This window comes from Mirounga angustirostris, unplaced genomic scaffold, assembly GCF_029215605.1.
Source record: "Mirounga angustirostris isolate CCGP_5_RB_7025 unplaced genomic scaffold, mMirAng1.0.hap1 SCAF_4, whole genome shotgun sequence".
Taxonomy (NCBI): domain Eukaryota; kingdom Metazoa; phylum Chordata; class Mammalia; order Carnivora; family Phocidae; genus Mirounga; species Mirounga angustirostris.
Genome location: NW_026991712.1, coordinates 34,064,928 through 34,080,430, shown reverse-complemented (window position 1 = coordinate 34,080,430; position 15,503 = coordinate 34,064,928). Strand labels below are relative to the sequence as shown.

The following is a 15,503-nucleotide window of genomic DNA, read 5'->3' as shown; positions in this document are numbered from 1 at the left end:
TATGAATTGCTTTGAGACACTGATAGTCATGGACCCCTATTTAAGAGGTGCTGCTGTAAACCATGACTTCAGATGATCCACCTGTCGCTGAGTAGCACGGGTTAAGGGCAGAGGCCTGCCATTAGGGAATCTGCACATCTTAAATAGTGGTTGTACCCATGAATTAGAGGATTATCTTCCACATATAAATAGCTTCGAAATGTCTGACAAACATTTTTTAACCACACTTGTGCATTATGAAATAAAATACGGAAAACTTAAGATTTGAGGGCCCTTCAAATCAAGATGTTGTATCACCTTGTAAAAAAAAAGTGGGGGGGATGAAACCTAGGTAGTAAAATGGTCTATTTCCCTCCTAGGTTGGCACACTGGATGTCTTGGTTGGTTTGTCGGATGAACTGGCTAAACTGGATGCATTTGTAGAAGGGTAATGTACTTACATACATAGACTAGAGCAAAATGAGAGTCACTGTTATCAGGCTAACTGGACATTGGGCTTATTATCACATGGATACTCTGCTTATTGGAATGGTTTTAGAAAATAATGACTTCTTTTTTCTTTGTAAATCATCTTTATGAAGGTACAATTTATATACAATAAAATATACCTGTTTGAAGTATGAAAATCGTGACTGTCTTTTTCATATTTTTATTGAGATATAATTTACATCCCATGCAATTCAGCTATTTGAAGTGTACTGCAATTTTTAATATAGTCACAGAGTTGTGCAGCCATCGCCACAGTCTGTTACAGTACATTTTCACCACTCTCCCACTTCCACCATCACAAACCTTCTGTTACTTGTCCCCCCTTACTCCCTGCCCGTTAATCTATTTTCTGACATATGTATAAGATTTGCTTATTTTGGACATTTCATATAAATGGAATCATACAGTATATGGTCTCTTGTGACTAGTTTCTTTTCCTTGGCATGTTTCAAGGTTTATCCATGTCATAGCATGCATTGATATTTCAATTTTTATTTATTTATTTTTATTTTTATTTTATTTTTTTTAAGATTTTATTTATTTGACAGAGAGAGACACAGCGAGAGAGGGAACACAAGCAGGGGGAGTGGGAGAGGGAGAAGCAGGCTTCCCACTGAGCAGGGAGCCCGATGCGGGGCTCGATCCCAGGACCCTGGGATCATGACCTGAGCCAAAGGCAGACGCTTAACGACTGAGCCACCCAGGTGCCCCATTTCAATTTTTTTTTTAACTACCAAAGAATATTCCATTGTACATGTAACACTGTATTTTATTAATCCATTTATCAGTTGGTGGACACTTAGGTTCTTTATTTCCATTTTTTGGCTAATAAGAATACTGGTATGAATATTTGTATACAAGTGTTTGTATATTCCTATGTGGGGTTACTGATCATATGGTAGCTCTATTTTTAACATTTTGAGGAATTGCCAGACTGTTTTCCAAAGAGGCTGCACCATTTTATAGTCCCGCTAGCACTGTATAGAGGTTCTAGTTTCTCCACATTCTTGACAAACTTGTTACTGTTCATCTTTTTTATTATAGCCATTCTAGCGGATATGAAGTAGTATTTCATTGCATTTTCCGTTTGCATTTCCCTAAAGATTAGTGATGTGTTGAGCATTTTTTCATGCATTTACACCGGCCATTTGTGTTTCTTCTTTTGAGAAATGTCTGTTGGATCCTTTGCCCATTTTTTAATCGTCTTACTTGTCTTTTTATTATTGAATTGTAAGAGTTCTTTATAATTCTAGAGACAAGTCACTTATCAGATGTGAGTTATACATATTTTCTTTCATTCTGGGTTGTGGTTGTCTTCACTTTTTTTTAAAAGATTTTATTTATTTGACAGCGAGAGAGGGAACACAAGCAGGGGGAGTGGGAGAGGGAGAAGCAGGCTTCCCGCTGAGCAGGGAGCCCGATGCGAGGCTCCATCCCAGGACCCTGGGACCATGACCTGAGCTGAAGGCAGATGCTTAACGACTGAGCCACCCAGACACCCTGTCTTCACTTTCTTAATAGTGTCCTTTGGGGCACAATTTTTTTTTAAAGATTTATTTACTTATTTTAGAGTGAGAGAGAGAGTGCATACATGCAAACAGTGGGGAGAGGCAAAGGGAGAGGGAGAGGGACAGAATCTCAAGCAGACTCCCTGCTGAGCACAGAGCCTGCTGCAGGGATCCATCTCAGACCCTGAGATCATGACCTGAGCCGAAATCAAGAGTTGGACGCTTAAGATTGAGCCACCCATTGTGCCCCCCACAATTTTTTTTTAAAGGATTTTATAAGTAATCTCTACACCTAGTGTGGAGCGCAAACTCACAACCCCGAGATCAAGAGTCGCTGCTCCACTGACTGAGCCAGCCAGGTGCCTCTGAATCATAAAATTTAAAATTTTGATATCCAATGTATTTATTTTTTGTTGCTTTTGTTTTTGATATCATGTCTAAGAAACTATTGCCTAATTCAAGGTGACACAGTTTTATAGCTATATTTTCTTCCATGAGTTTTATAGTTTTAGCTTTTACATTAGGTCTTACATCCTTTTTTTCTTTTTAAGATTTTATTTATTTAGAGAGTGAGTGAGTATGAGCAGGGGGAGAGAGAGAATCTCAAGCAGACTGGGCCAAGTGTGGAGCCTGATGTAGGGCTCGATCCCACAAACCTGAGATCATGATCTGAGTCAAAATCAACAGTTGGACACTTAACTGACTGAGCCACCCAGGCTCCCCAGGTCTTCCATCCCCTTTTTGAGTTAATTTTTGTATATGATGTGAGGGAGTCCCAAATTCACTTTTTCGCATGTGGGTATCCAGTTGTCCTAGCACCATTTGTTGAAAAGACTATTTTTTCTCCATTGAATTGCCCTGGCACCCTTGCTGAAAACCAACTGAGTGTAAATGTGAGGGTTTATTTCTGGACTCTCAGTTTTATATTTCTTTCTAATCCTTATTTCTGTCTTTATGCCAGCACCACATTGTCTTTATTATTGTCGCTTTGTAGTAAGTTTTGAAATCAGAAAGTGTGAATTCTCTGTTCTTTCTCAAGGTTTTCTTGGCCATTCTTATACCTTTCATTTTCATATGAATTTTAGGATCATCATGTCAAAATTCGGGAAAGAAGTCAGCTGGAATTTTGATGGGGATTGTGTTGAATCTGTAGGTCAGTTTGGGGAATATTGCCATCTTAATAATTTTAAGTCTTTGTTCTGTGAACATAAGATGTTATGCCATTTATTTGAAGATAATGATGCTCTTGTTTTTAAAATTCAGTTACAGTAAAAGAGTTTTTCTAAACCACAGTTTTAGTCACTCCTGATACTTACTTGCTCTGTATTTCAGCTGAAGATGGATATGGGATCCTTGAACACTTTTTGCATTTTGATTAATTGGCAGAACCAGTCTACGATTCCTTTGATTCTTGGAATACAGAGCATTTAAATACTTAGGGTTTGGGTAAAGAGGTACAATTTTGTAAGATAACAGAATTTTGGAGAATTTTAGAAATGTATATTTGATTGAAGCTCTAAGGGAACTTATTCTTGAAGTCTGTTTGGAAGGGTTTCCCATGTATGCTATTAGGCTTTTCTTTATTGATGGAACAGCCATAATACAGCGTCTCTGGGTAATAGAGGCTATGTTGCAGAGAGACCTTTTAACATAGCAGCGTGTAGTAAGTAAATAGACAGATGTACTGATGGTCTTTAATATTGGAGGCAAAAAAGTCAGCAGACACATTTACAGTAGATTAAGCAAGAGATATTAAAAGTTTTAAGACGAGGCACTTGGCAATAAGAATGAGTCAAAGGGGGGCGCCTGGGTGGCTCAGTTGTTAAGCGCCTGCTTTTGGCTCAGGTCATGATTCTGGGGTCCTGGAATCGAGCCCTGCATTGGGCTCCCTGCTCAGCGGGAAGCCTGCTTCTCCCTCCCACTCCCCCTGCTTGTGTTCCCTCTCACTGTGTCTCTGTCAAATAAATAAATAAAATCTTGAAAAAAAAAAAAAGAATGAAAGGATGAAAGAAAAAGTAACTTTAAAAAGTTAAAAGTACTTTACGGTGAGTAATTCCATGCATTCATTATAGGGCAAATGTGAAAATAAGTATTGATGATATTCTCAGAGCACTATATTGATGGTATGAACATCTCTTTGTTTCTTGATTATGAAAAAGTTTGAGGAATCTCTTTGTAGTTGCCATCGCTGAGGTGATTATATTCCCTACAGTCCCATCCCCTCATTATAGTTTCAGGTCATAACCACCAGAGACGTAAAGAAGGGAGGTCCCTGAGAATGTGATTATTTGGATTCTTATTAATCATCTCGTTGGCGCTGTTGGTCTTTCCTTAAATTGTCATTGGGATATCCTGAATGTAGTGTAAGGTTTGCTCACATTTTTTAGGGGAGGAATCTGGAAAGTATTTAGGTTAAATGTAGTACATTTGGTTGTGGAATTAAAAGTTACCTGTGCAGTTTGTCTGCTGTTCTTTTCTGCACTGTTACGCAATCTTGTCTTTGTCAGTTTTTTTGAAACAATGAGGAATTTAAAAATCCTGTAGTTGTTAGACCTTGGTAGAATTGACAGATGGGAGCTTAATGACTTAAATGTTCCAGTTTTTAAAGGCTGAACACTGTGATATATGGAGTAGATTACAGTTTTTACTTATCAAGTAATCTAATCATCAGAGCAGTTTTTAAGGTGACCATGTGTACTTTGACATAGATACTCTTGTAGAGCTGCACAGGGAGATTGGGAAGTTCTGAATTACACACTCGGTGTATAAATTTGACACTAGGCAATTCTACACTCTGAACTATTTCTGCGGTAAACATATGGCCATTTTTGCGTGTTCATAGCAAATGGTTCTGTTTATAAGATGCTTGTGAAATTACACGGGAATAATGCCTTGTCTCCTTTGAAGGGATAAGTGAATTTTGGAGACATACCAAGTGTGTGTACAAATCCCCAAGCTAAATCCCCAGGACCCATGAGATCATGACCTCAACCGAAACCAAGAGTTGGATGCTCAACTGACTGAGGCACCGAGGTGCCCCTTGCAGGAGTTTCTTAATTTGTCTACCTGTTTATCCTCCCTGCCATTGAGCATATGGTCCTCAGATTGTCCAAAGCGTTGTTTTGACCATGTTACACTTCTCTCTAAAGTCTGACATCAGAGGCTATCTATCTGCAGTCTGGCTCTAGGCTACCTTCCTAGCCTAACCTCCCCTTCTCAACACAGCCCTCTGGGCAGTGTGGATCCCTTGTCATCCTCTGAATGCCCTTGCTTTTCTGCCCCTCCTGATCTTGACTCAAAGGATGCCCTGCAGCAAGAATGTACTTTCTTCCCATCTAATCATCCTTTCAAAACCATTCCTGTCCTTCATTGCCCTGCTCATGAGTCATTATGCTTTTTTTATTATAGTAGCTGGAAGTGATCCCTTTTTCCTTTGTGCTTCTCTCTGTAACCTGGTATTCTCAGCTGGCACTTAACCATAGATTACTTTGTATTTAGTCATTTGTGTCTTTTGGTGTCTCTCCATTTCGATGTGAAACTAGTGTTGTTTGTTTGTTTTTGTCTTGTATACTTTTGTATCCCACCCAGGGTCCAGAGGCAGACATGGAACTGGAGAGAGAACACCAAAGTCCACAGACACTATGTTTCTAGTCCCAGCTCTGCCATTAGCTGGTTTTGTGACTTTGTGACTTTTTGTGATTAAGTCACTTATTCTCTTTATACCTTAACGTCTTTACTTATATAAAATGAAGGGATTGACAAAGTGATATCTAGGTGCCTCAGTAGTTATGGCACTATGGTTTCTCTTTAGCACTGTTCCTTGCATGTAGTAGATGCTTAATAAATAGTTAATGAATAAATAATACAGGACCTCATTCTTCATCATTAGTGTTGCTTGTATTCTGTTGCCTGTCAGATCTCTTTTGTCCTAAGTGAAAGCATGTAAGTGGTGAATGCTAGCTCCCAGCCTCCATCCTTTGTTGTTGGTCCTTGCAGTCAGATTCATTGATCCATTTTTGTCATACAATGTATGTTTCTCATTAGTTTCCCATCACTTTCTTTCCAGACTTAATAAACATTTTGCATGTAGTCTCTTTAAATCTGTACAGTTACTCAGTTGAGCTTCACATATAACAAAATCTTGGTCCCTTTTATCCTTAAAACCTTATTTGTAGAAGTTATGACCCATGTTCTATATTATACAGATAGATGTAATGGGAACAGATATGGTCAGATTCATGTGCTTATGTAATGTGTTCATTGTATAGCATGGAATATAGGTCTTTTTCCTGAAAATGATTGTTGATTTTTTTTTTTTTTTTTTTTTTTTGTGCCTCCCAAGGGTGGTTAAGAAAGTGGCTCAATACATGGCTGATGTATTGGAGGATAGTAAAGATAAAGTTCAGGAGAATCTGTTGGCCAATGGAGGTAAGCTAATACTTGAGGATTTGATACTGACTTACATAAGGTGAATGATTTAGCTATGAAAACAGGGAATAGTAGTTGAGTGTCTCTTTGACTCTACATTTTTTATTCTTTTCATTTGAATGTGAAAGGGTCTATGTTTTGAAGATTGTTGAAGTATAGACTCCTAGAAACAATTATCACCTGGTTTTAATAGATTTATTTTCAGTTTAAGTTGGCGAAGAAAGAACATACTTTTGTCAGATTCTACTTATTGAGGAGACAGTTTGAAGTTTCTTAATCTTTGTGTCTCTTTCTCTGACATTTGAGGCATATCATGGGTATGCACATATTCCATTTTTTAAGTCATCAAATTAGAAGGAGCATTTTAATATATAGCTATATATACACACATACACACATAAAAATGTGTATATATAAAAATATAAAATTTTATGCACAAACAATGAATCATGGAACACTTCATCTAAAACTAATGATGTAATGTATGGGGATTAACATAAGAATAAAAAAAATATATAAAATTTTGAGTAAGGAGAAGAGAGCCAGTCAGATTACAAGGTAAAAAATGTTGATTAATCCATGTTATTTAATATAGTTCCACATTTTTAAAATCAGGACTCTCCAGCAATGATGACATCTTTACTGATTCCATTAAAAGTTATTACTGTGTAGGAAACTATAAATATTCTGTTGCTTCTCAGTAATTAATTTATTTCCTTATTTCAGTTGACTTGGTTACTTATATAACAAGGTTTCAGTGGGACATGGCTAAGTATCCAATCAAGCAGTCCCTGAAAAATATTTCTGAAATAATCGCCAAGGTAAGATAAAAAATGACACAGGTAGGACACAGTGATTTATAGTGGCTTTATTTATTTTATAAGTATTTAGCTGGGAAATACCCTTTAGGTTTTGACAAAGCAACTAAATGATATGTGACTGATACAAACAGGAGGTACCCTTAGTACAACTTTACCAAAAAAGAAAGATGTTAAAATATAACACTTTGCTGTGTACATTATCCAAGTTGTGCTGTTTACTTACTTAAGTGGTTAACTTAGATATTTTATCAATGGTGTTTAAGTAAGAAAGTAAACTTTAAAATTCTGTATTTATGATTTATGCAAATTTAAGGGTAACAGATTATGTAGAACAGGAAACTGGAATCTATTGAAGATTTAGTAGTCATTCAGGTAGATGAAAATGATTATTTTTTTTAAGATTTTATTTATTTATTTGACAGAGAGAGACACAGCGAAAGAGGGAACACAAGCAAGGGGAGTGGGAGAGGGAGAAGCAGGCTTCCTGCAGAGCAGGGAGCCCAATGCGGGGCTCAATCCCAGGACCCTGGGATCATGACCTGAGCCAAAGGCAGATGCTTAGTGACTGAGCCACCCAGGCGCCCCAAAAATGATTACTTTAGCATGGTTATGTATAGTACTGAGTCAGACATTAAACTTTATGGGTTCTCTGACACCTTCTGACATTCAGTATCGATCCTCTGCCCAAAAAAATGCCTGTATTCATGTACACGTGATTTTATGTACAGTTTCAGGGAGTACACAGATCCTGTGAAGCTCATCCATGAACAGCTCACCTTTTATATTGTAGTCCTTGAACTTGAGAGAAAATGTAAAAGTCTTACCTGAAGCTATAAACAGGGCAAATAGACGAGGCCCTTTTAATTGTCAACATTGTTATGATCTGGCTAGGATGAAAATTATGGTTTAAATTATTTGGACAGACTTTTTCCTGGGTCCCAATGACTTTATTTGACAATGTGCTCTATATAAATGAGTAGATTATTAAGGGTTTTAAAACTGAAGTCATCATTATAATTTAATGAAAGTGAGTAGTTTGATTATATAAAATGATGCTCTTACTATGACTGAGCCTTTTCTTTTGATCCTTATCAAGGATCTAATCATCATCTTCTGATACTAGTATAGATGAGGAAACAGGCTCATAGAGGAATGGTAATAATGGTAGAGCTGAGTTGGAACTAGTTCTTCAAATGTTAAATCTGCTGATTTGTACTTTCTTCCTAAATTGTTAGTAGTTTTTTTTTTAAATCAGCTTTTGTAACATTTATAAATAATATTCATCCACAATTGTAATTTAATTGCAAAAATATTTTGTGTAAGAATAGTGGTGTTGTGAACAACAAAACCATGTAGTTTATTACTTTTGGAAATTAATTCTTCAGCCTTCTGAAGTTAAAGACTTTTAATCAATAATCTCTGTACCCAGTAGCCTAGATTGCATTTATGTGGTTTAAGAAATAGTATCATAACAGTAATTAAAATATATGTGGACTAAAACATCTTTAGTAGAAAAGATTCATATGGAAATTACCAGAGTTATTAAAAATGAAGTAGGTTGGGCGCCTGGGTGGCTCAGTTGGTTAAGCAACTGCCTTCGGCTCAGGTCATGATCCTGGAGTCCCGGGATCGAGTCCCACATCGGGCTCCCTGCTCAGCGGGGAGTCTGCTTCTCCCTCTGACCCTCCCCCCTCTCATGCTCTCTCTATCATTCTGTCTCTCAAATAAATAAAATCTTTTAAAAAAAAAAAGTAGGTTATTTTTTTAAATGACCTTTTTTAAAGTTGTGCTTTTAAAATAATGGTTATTACATCAGCAACCAGTGATGGTGTTTTTTAAAGTAAATGTTCAGGTACAGCTACTTTGTGTTAGTAGAGGCAGATTTAGGAAAATTTTGCCTATTTTTCTTTCTCATTTTTAAAGGGAGTGACTCAAATTGACAATGACCTGAAATCTAGAGCATCCGCATATAATAACTTGAAGGGAAATCTTCAGAATTTGGAACGGAAGAATGCGTAAGCGTATCAAGTATATGTGACTATTAAGAATTGGGGAAGCACTCCAGCATGCACTGAACGCGAGCTATTGTTGGGGTTTAGTGAATTCCAGTTTATGCTGTTTTTGTAATCAAAACGGTGTTTGTTTACTTCATGGAGAAAAGTTTATTAATTCAGCCTAGTCAAAACAGATGCGAGACTGATTTATTGTACTTGTTTGTTTATCCCTTTATGCATTTAAGTTTTTACTGAAAAATTGTCTAAGATTGTTTTAAATCAAATCATAGTTTAATTGCATAGCAATTACTTGCTTAAAAGAATTCTATCGAAGAATCCTTTTACAATGTAATTTATCTGCTTTTCTGTTTTCCAAGTTTAGCTTTTTTACGTTAGGTTTTTAAAAGATAGGACACGTTTGTTTTCTTGATCTCATCGTACTATGACTACTGCAAGTGTAGCTTTAAGCATTTAACTATTCAAGTTATGCGTTCATATTCCAGAGGGAAAATTGGTTGGATACCATCAATGGTACAAACAGGGCAAGTCATTTTCATTATGAAATGTACTGGGAGACCAAATGAAGACTGATTTGAAAGAGTTGATTATTGGGTTAACTAACCAAAATTGCTTAGTATCAGATGATACCCAGGGAGAGGGAAGAAAATCAAAGGTTGTCCTTAGATGATATCATTTTGTAATTATGAAATAGACTTTAATTGACATATAATGAATAACACTTGCCCAGTCAGGGTATTACATATGTAATCAAGAGAAGAGGTGAGTTATAATAATTAAAGCAAACACAAAGGAAGATACTAAAGGCAAATTTTGATAAATGTTGACATTTCTTTAATAGTGAGGGCGGGAAATAGCTAAATTTTGACTTCTTGCAAAGTAAAAACGTTAACTAATAAAATTAATCCATTTCTCGAGATGTATATATAGTACATGTGAATATATGTGAATATAATTAGCCTGCTATTTCTTTACTTGTGTTATGGAGGCATTATCAGCCTGATTATTTTTTTCTTACTCCTCAGAGGAAGTTTGCTAACTAGAAGTTTAGCAGAAATTGTGAAGAAGGATGACTTTGTTCTTGATTCAGAGTATCTCATCACATTACTGGTCGTAGTTCCCAAGTATGTCTTGTAATTACAAAAGTTTTTTACTTGTTAAAATATAAGAAAAATGTTAGTATCTGATATTGTAATTTGAAGTGTTCCATAGAACCCAATTGTAAAGGGACTGTTACATTGTCCTTCATTCTGTGAACCAACATGTATTCATATGGCACACATAGTAGAATTGAGTTCATAATCTGGTAATGGAGACATCAGTTATAAATTGCAATTCCAAATCAAATTTAGCAGCTTAGTAGAGTGGGCTTATTTAAAAATTAAATAATGCTAAATTTTTAGATTTTTAAAAAAATACAGATTTTAGGCTTTTCAAAGTAGGAAGCCCTTTGTATTTGTTTTTCTGAAAAATCTTTGATTGGTTAGGATGAATTAAACCCTTTAAGAAGCAAAGGATGGATTAGGTCAGGGGTTAGCAAATTTTTTCTTTCAAGGGCCATATAGTCAATATTTTACATTTTGCAAGCCCAAGGGTCTCTTACAACTACTCATCTCTGCCATGTCAACTTTGTGGTTGTAGCTGAAAGCAGCTGTACATAGTACATACAAAATGGATGTGGCTGTGTTTCAGTAAAACTTTATTTATGAAAACAAGCATAGGCTCTGGGCATAGTTTTCCTGGATTAGAGAATCCTTTGAAATCTTCTTGAGATCAGCTCTTCTGTGATCACAGTTTGTCTTGGTAAAATGAAACCTTTGGACACTCATAGGAAGGATTAGAACTCTGTGCACATGCATGCGTGTGTATGAGAGAGAAACACTGTTAATGGTTTCACTTCTGACTTGGACTGAAGTCTCGCTATCAGGAATCTTTGGAGGATCCAAACTGAGGTGGGAGATTTGGGGATTCTTCACAGAATTCTTGCACGAATTCTTCCTTTGCTGTGTTCTCCATTTCTATCTGGTTAGGGAGCTGGGAATATTGGAAAATGGTAGGAAAGCACCCGCATTGAATTTACTGTGGCTACAATATTATCTGGCTTCTGCTTTTCTCCCCTTACTGCAGAATACCAGAGCACTGATTATTTATAATAAACTTCTTTGTATCTGTGTCTTTATACTCTGTAGGAAAATAACCTTTGCGCAGATAAAAGATTTGCCACAATCTTTATTGAAAATTTGTGTTTAAGATCAGAAATTTTTATAGTTTTCTGTACATAGTAATTGAAACATAGGACCTAGGGTACCTTCCATGTTGAATTATTCACTATGTGGCCTACAAATACTTCAGTTCATTAAATTGCAAACATAATTGTCTTTCTGCACACGCCCAAATCCGTTGGCCTCTACAGAGGGTTGTTGCACAACGTTCTGTGCAGCATGGTTTGCTGTCACTTAATTTACTCAATGCTTCCTGGTACACTGTGCTTTTAGTAAATACGGTTTGATCCAGCCTTTTGTAACGGCCAGTGAATAGACATGATAGAGATTTCAGTATGGCCTTTAAATTAATTAATTTATTTTTAATAAGATAATGCATTTACCTCTGAAGTTTGAAAGTCATTTAGAATCTGTACTTTGCTTTACTTCCTTTCGAAACTTAGTTCTAGGATGTGCCTCTTTTGCAATAGTTACTGGATATAAGAGTGGTGAACTGTATTTCCTGCTTCACACTTACTGTTTCTCAGGAGGAAACTTGAATTTTTTTTTGGTTACATAGATTTGAGGTATACATTAGTTGAATTTCCTGTTTGTCCCATGTGTTTTTCTCTTTCTGGTTATGGCAGGCGGTAAGACTTCTTTTTTCTTTTCCACTACTTACTGTACCTTTTCTGCAGGTTAAACCACAACGACTGGATTAAGCAGTACGAAACACTAGCTGAAATGGTAGTTCCAAGGTCTAGCAAGTAAGTAGTAGTCTTTGTAAAACCCGTTTCTTTCTTTCCTAGAATTCCTTTTTAGAGTTGGGATGTTGGGTTAGGAAATAGCTTTATCTTTTCTTTGTGGTAAATTTACGGTTTCAGGACCATCTTTTTCACCTTAGAAATAAGTAACTCTAGTTATCGCAGTTAAAGACCTGGAAGGGACTTTGTACAGGCTGATCGACTGTCTCATGTTTATAGGTGGAGAAGTTTGAGGCCACAGGGGTGAAGTGGTTTGCCCAGAGTCACACATCTCATTGATGGCAGGGCTAGAATTAGAACCCAGGTCACTGGTGTGGTACTTTTTCTGCCATGCTTTGCCACCTTCTGAAAATTCTTCATTCAGTATTTATTGTATACCTACTATATGTCTATAATTCTTCATTTCTCTTGCAAAGGAAGTATACCAAAATGGCTGCTAGAGTACCATGTTGATCTCAATTTTCAGTGAGCATAGATTCTACCTAATCTATATCTTCCATTAAAAAAAACTTGTATTAAGTGTTTTTAAATATACGGATTGATAATACATTATCTAATTTGATATTTACAACGATTCTGTGAAGTAGTTGGAGCAGTTATTCTTGTGGAGAAAGAAGTAAAAATACAGAAGAATTAAATAGTTGCCTAAGGCATTTGGCTGCATTGGCTGTGTTAGTGTCCAGGGAGACAGTTAGGACTAAAAGTCAGGTTTTTTAATGTTAGGTCTTACACTGTTGACACTACCATGTCATTTTTTCCTGTATTCTGTCATTCCGCACGAGATGTTCTTTGAGAAAATATTGAGTATGGTGGATATGCACCCCCCGAGGATTCTTTCGTATGGCTGTGCCTCAAGAGGTGGCAACGTGCACTGAGAGAAGGTTACAGCAGAGAGTAAAGAAGTGGTATCAGTAAGGGTAGGCCCATGCAGTATTTTCTTCTCCAGTTTCATTATGTCATATGGGAGGTAGCTTAGTATAATGGAAAGAGTGCTGGGCCCAGGGATTTGAGTTCTGTTGCTGGTTCTGCTACCAACTTGCTGTGTGACCTGGGATAAATCTTTTACCTTCTCTGGCCTCATTTTTCGTTGTCTGAAAAATGAGCATAGCCCCTTCCTAGTACACATTATGAGGCTATTTGAAGGCTTGATAAGATATACAAAATATAAGGTAATATGATTATCATAGTTTCACAAATGTTGATTTTTTTGAGAACTAAACCACAAACCTCTGCTCATACGAATTTTTTTTTTCCCATTTTGGGGAATACCTTCCATTCTCACCAGCCCTTCACATGGTAGACTAAAGACTAAGGGACAGCCTTAGTCTTCATATTAGTTTCCCACTGAAGCTGTTTATCCTGACGAATAACAACTTCTTATACCTTTATACTCTGTAGGACATTAAAGCCATAGAGGTTGACTTTATGTCTGAGAGGAGGGTAAGGAGGAGACCAAGGACCCAGTGTATACAGAATGTCCTCACAGGTTGTACATATGCCAGACCCAAGGTCCCGGGGAGTGGTGTGTACCTGTGTTCGGGTTTACTCTGAAAGAAGGACATTAAAAGTACTACTTCAGAGATTTACATCTCTTGAACATTACTCTAGTAGCTTGAAGGAAAAAATGCCAAGCGGTAAGAGTTCAGTGTAGACAACGCCTGTCTTCTGGATGACGAATAAGTGCTCCCTGACCACCAGTCAGTGCAAACCTCTTTTCTGCCTGTGTCTCTGTTCTGAAGGCCTTTGGAACCGCTGACATGAAAGCTTCGCTGTTTAAATTTAGTCCACGAGAACAGCAGCTCAGCCAGTGCCGTGACAGGACGGCTCATCATGTGGGGCAGACAGGCTGTGCTGGGTTAGTTTGGCATTTTGTCCAGTGTTCAGGAAAGATCTCTGTGACTTGATGCTGGATTTTTAGCTTATCATAATAACATTTTTGAGTAGCTGCTGTGTGCTCGTGATTGTTCTAAGTGCTTCATTTTTAAGTCATTTGTAAGTAGTAATACTTTGACTTGTTGCTTTTTGGCACTTGAGTCCTTACTCTTGGGAGCAGTGAAGATGAAAGTAGAATTGTGAGGTAGAAGAACGGATTGAAAAATACGGTCTTCAAATCTGAAGGAAAGAATTCCATTTAAAAAATGCTTAGAACCCAGCTATTTGTAAAATATTCTACTTGAGTCTTAAAATCACTGGACAGTTTGAGCTCCCACCATTGTTGTGTGGGTAAGTGCAGGGCTGTGCGTCAATGCTGCACAGTTACGGCCAGAGAAGTGGAGGCTGGGTTGCTGGCTGCCGCTCGTTGGGAAAACTGTTCAGAGAACAGTGTTTTTCACTGGTACTCAGGATTACCAGTTCCCTTTTTGTCTACTTTTCCTTGCGAAGGTGGTCTGACCAGGTCCGATCACTAGTTGACTTTTGCCTTTTCTCTATTTTTGGAAACAGTACCACAAACGCATTGGTGCTTCCCAGAGGTTTTTGGTTGGGGAGCTAGAAGGACCCAGCTACGAAAGCCTCGGAAAAACTGTACTAGCCATTGTGCAGAGAAAAGTTTCCCCTGTGTTTTGGAGCAGGGGTTGCAAAGATAACTTTTACGAAGAAAAGCAGGAGAGATGTCTTGGCAGTGACATAGGAAGATTAGTTAGGGAACAGAGAAGATGGCAGGTCTGAGTTTTAGGACCGAGCCAAGAAATCCGAAGCAGCAGACAGCGCTAGTGAGCTCTAGAAGCAAGGCTGCTCACACAGGTGACTGCAAATGCTGTGCAGTGTCTGGAAAACGTTGGCGTCTCCTTCAGGCCCGCTTATACCTGTGTGAAGGTCGTGCTGCTACTTCTACGTAACGGTAGAACTAAAGGAAGGTGTGCGTTTGGGTCATTTATTTGAACGTGGTAGAACTTGTGCAGCCTGGCTTAAGCTAAACTAAGCTCCCTTTCAGGCACAGTCCAAGTCCATGTTTCATCACGAGAAGATGGCACTTTCTTGACTCTTTCCTCTCCTTCTGGCTTTCATTTTGTTTCTCTGCCTTGGTCTCCTATGTCACTTAAGGTCACTGCTGGTTTTGGCTTGGTTTGAAATCCCTCCAGCTTCTGGCTTCTCATTTCCCCGATCCCTGCAGCTCACAAACCATCACCTCCACTTGAGTTTTTTTGGTTGTTGTTTATTTATTTATTATTTTTAGAAAGATGTTATTTATTTGTCAGAGAGAGCGAGCGAGCACACAAGCAGGGGGAGCGGCAGGCAGAGGGAGAAGTAGGCTCCCCACTGAGCAAGGAGCCTGATGTGT

At 37.7% G+C, this 15,503-nt stretch overlaps 1 protein-coding gene across 4 annotated transcripts in view; it reads left to right on the top strand.

Annotated features, from left to right (window-relative positions):
• ATP6V1C1 (ATPase H+ transporting V1 subunit C1) overlaps window positions 1-15,503 on the top strand; it is a 42,589-nt gene that overhangs the window by 17,901 nt on the left and 9,185 nt on the right. For 2 of the 4 annotated variants that reach the window (XM_045896126.2, XM_064588003.1), the window contains exons 3-8: window positions 360-427; window positions 6,340-6,425; window positions 7,152-7,246; window positions 9,170-9,261; window positions 10,284-10,382; window positions 12,158-12,226. In XM_045896126.2, the coding sequence (XP_045752082.1) occupies window positions 360-427; window positions 6,340-6,425; window positions 7,152-7,246; window positions 9,170-9,261; window positions 10,284-10,382; window positions 12,158-12,226 (509 nt within the window). The remainder of the gene's footprint in view (window positions 1-359; window positions 428-6,339; window positions 6,426-7,151; window positions 7,247-9,169; window positions 9,262-10,283; window positions 10,383-12,157; window positions 12,227-15,503) is intronic. The other 2 variants (XM_064588006.1, XM_064588004.1) reach the window with 1 other exon arrangement.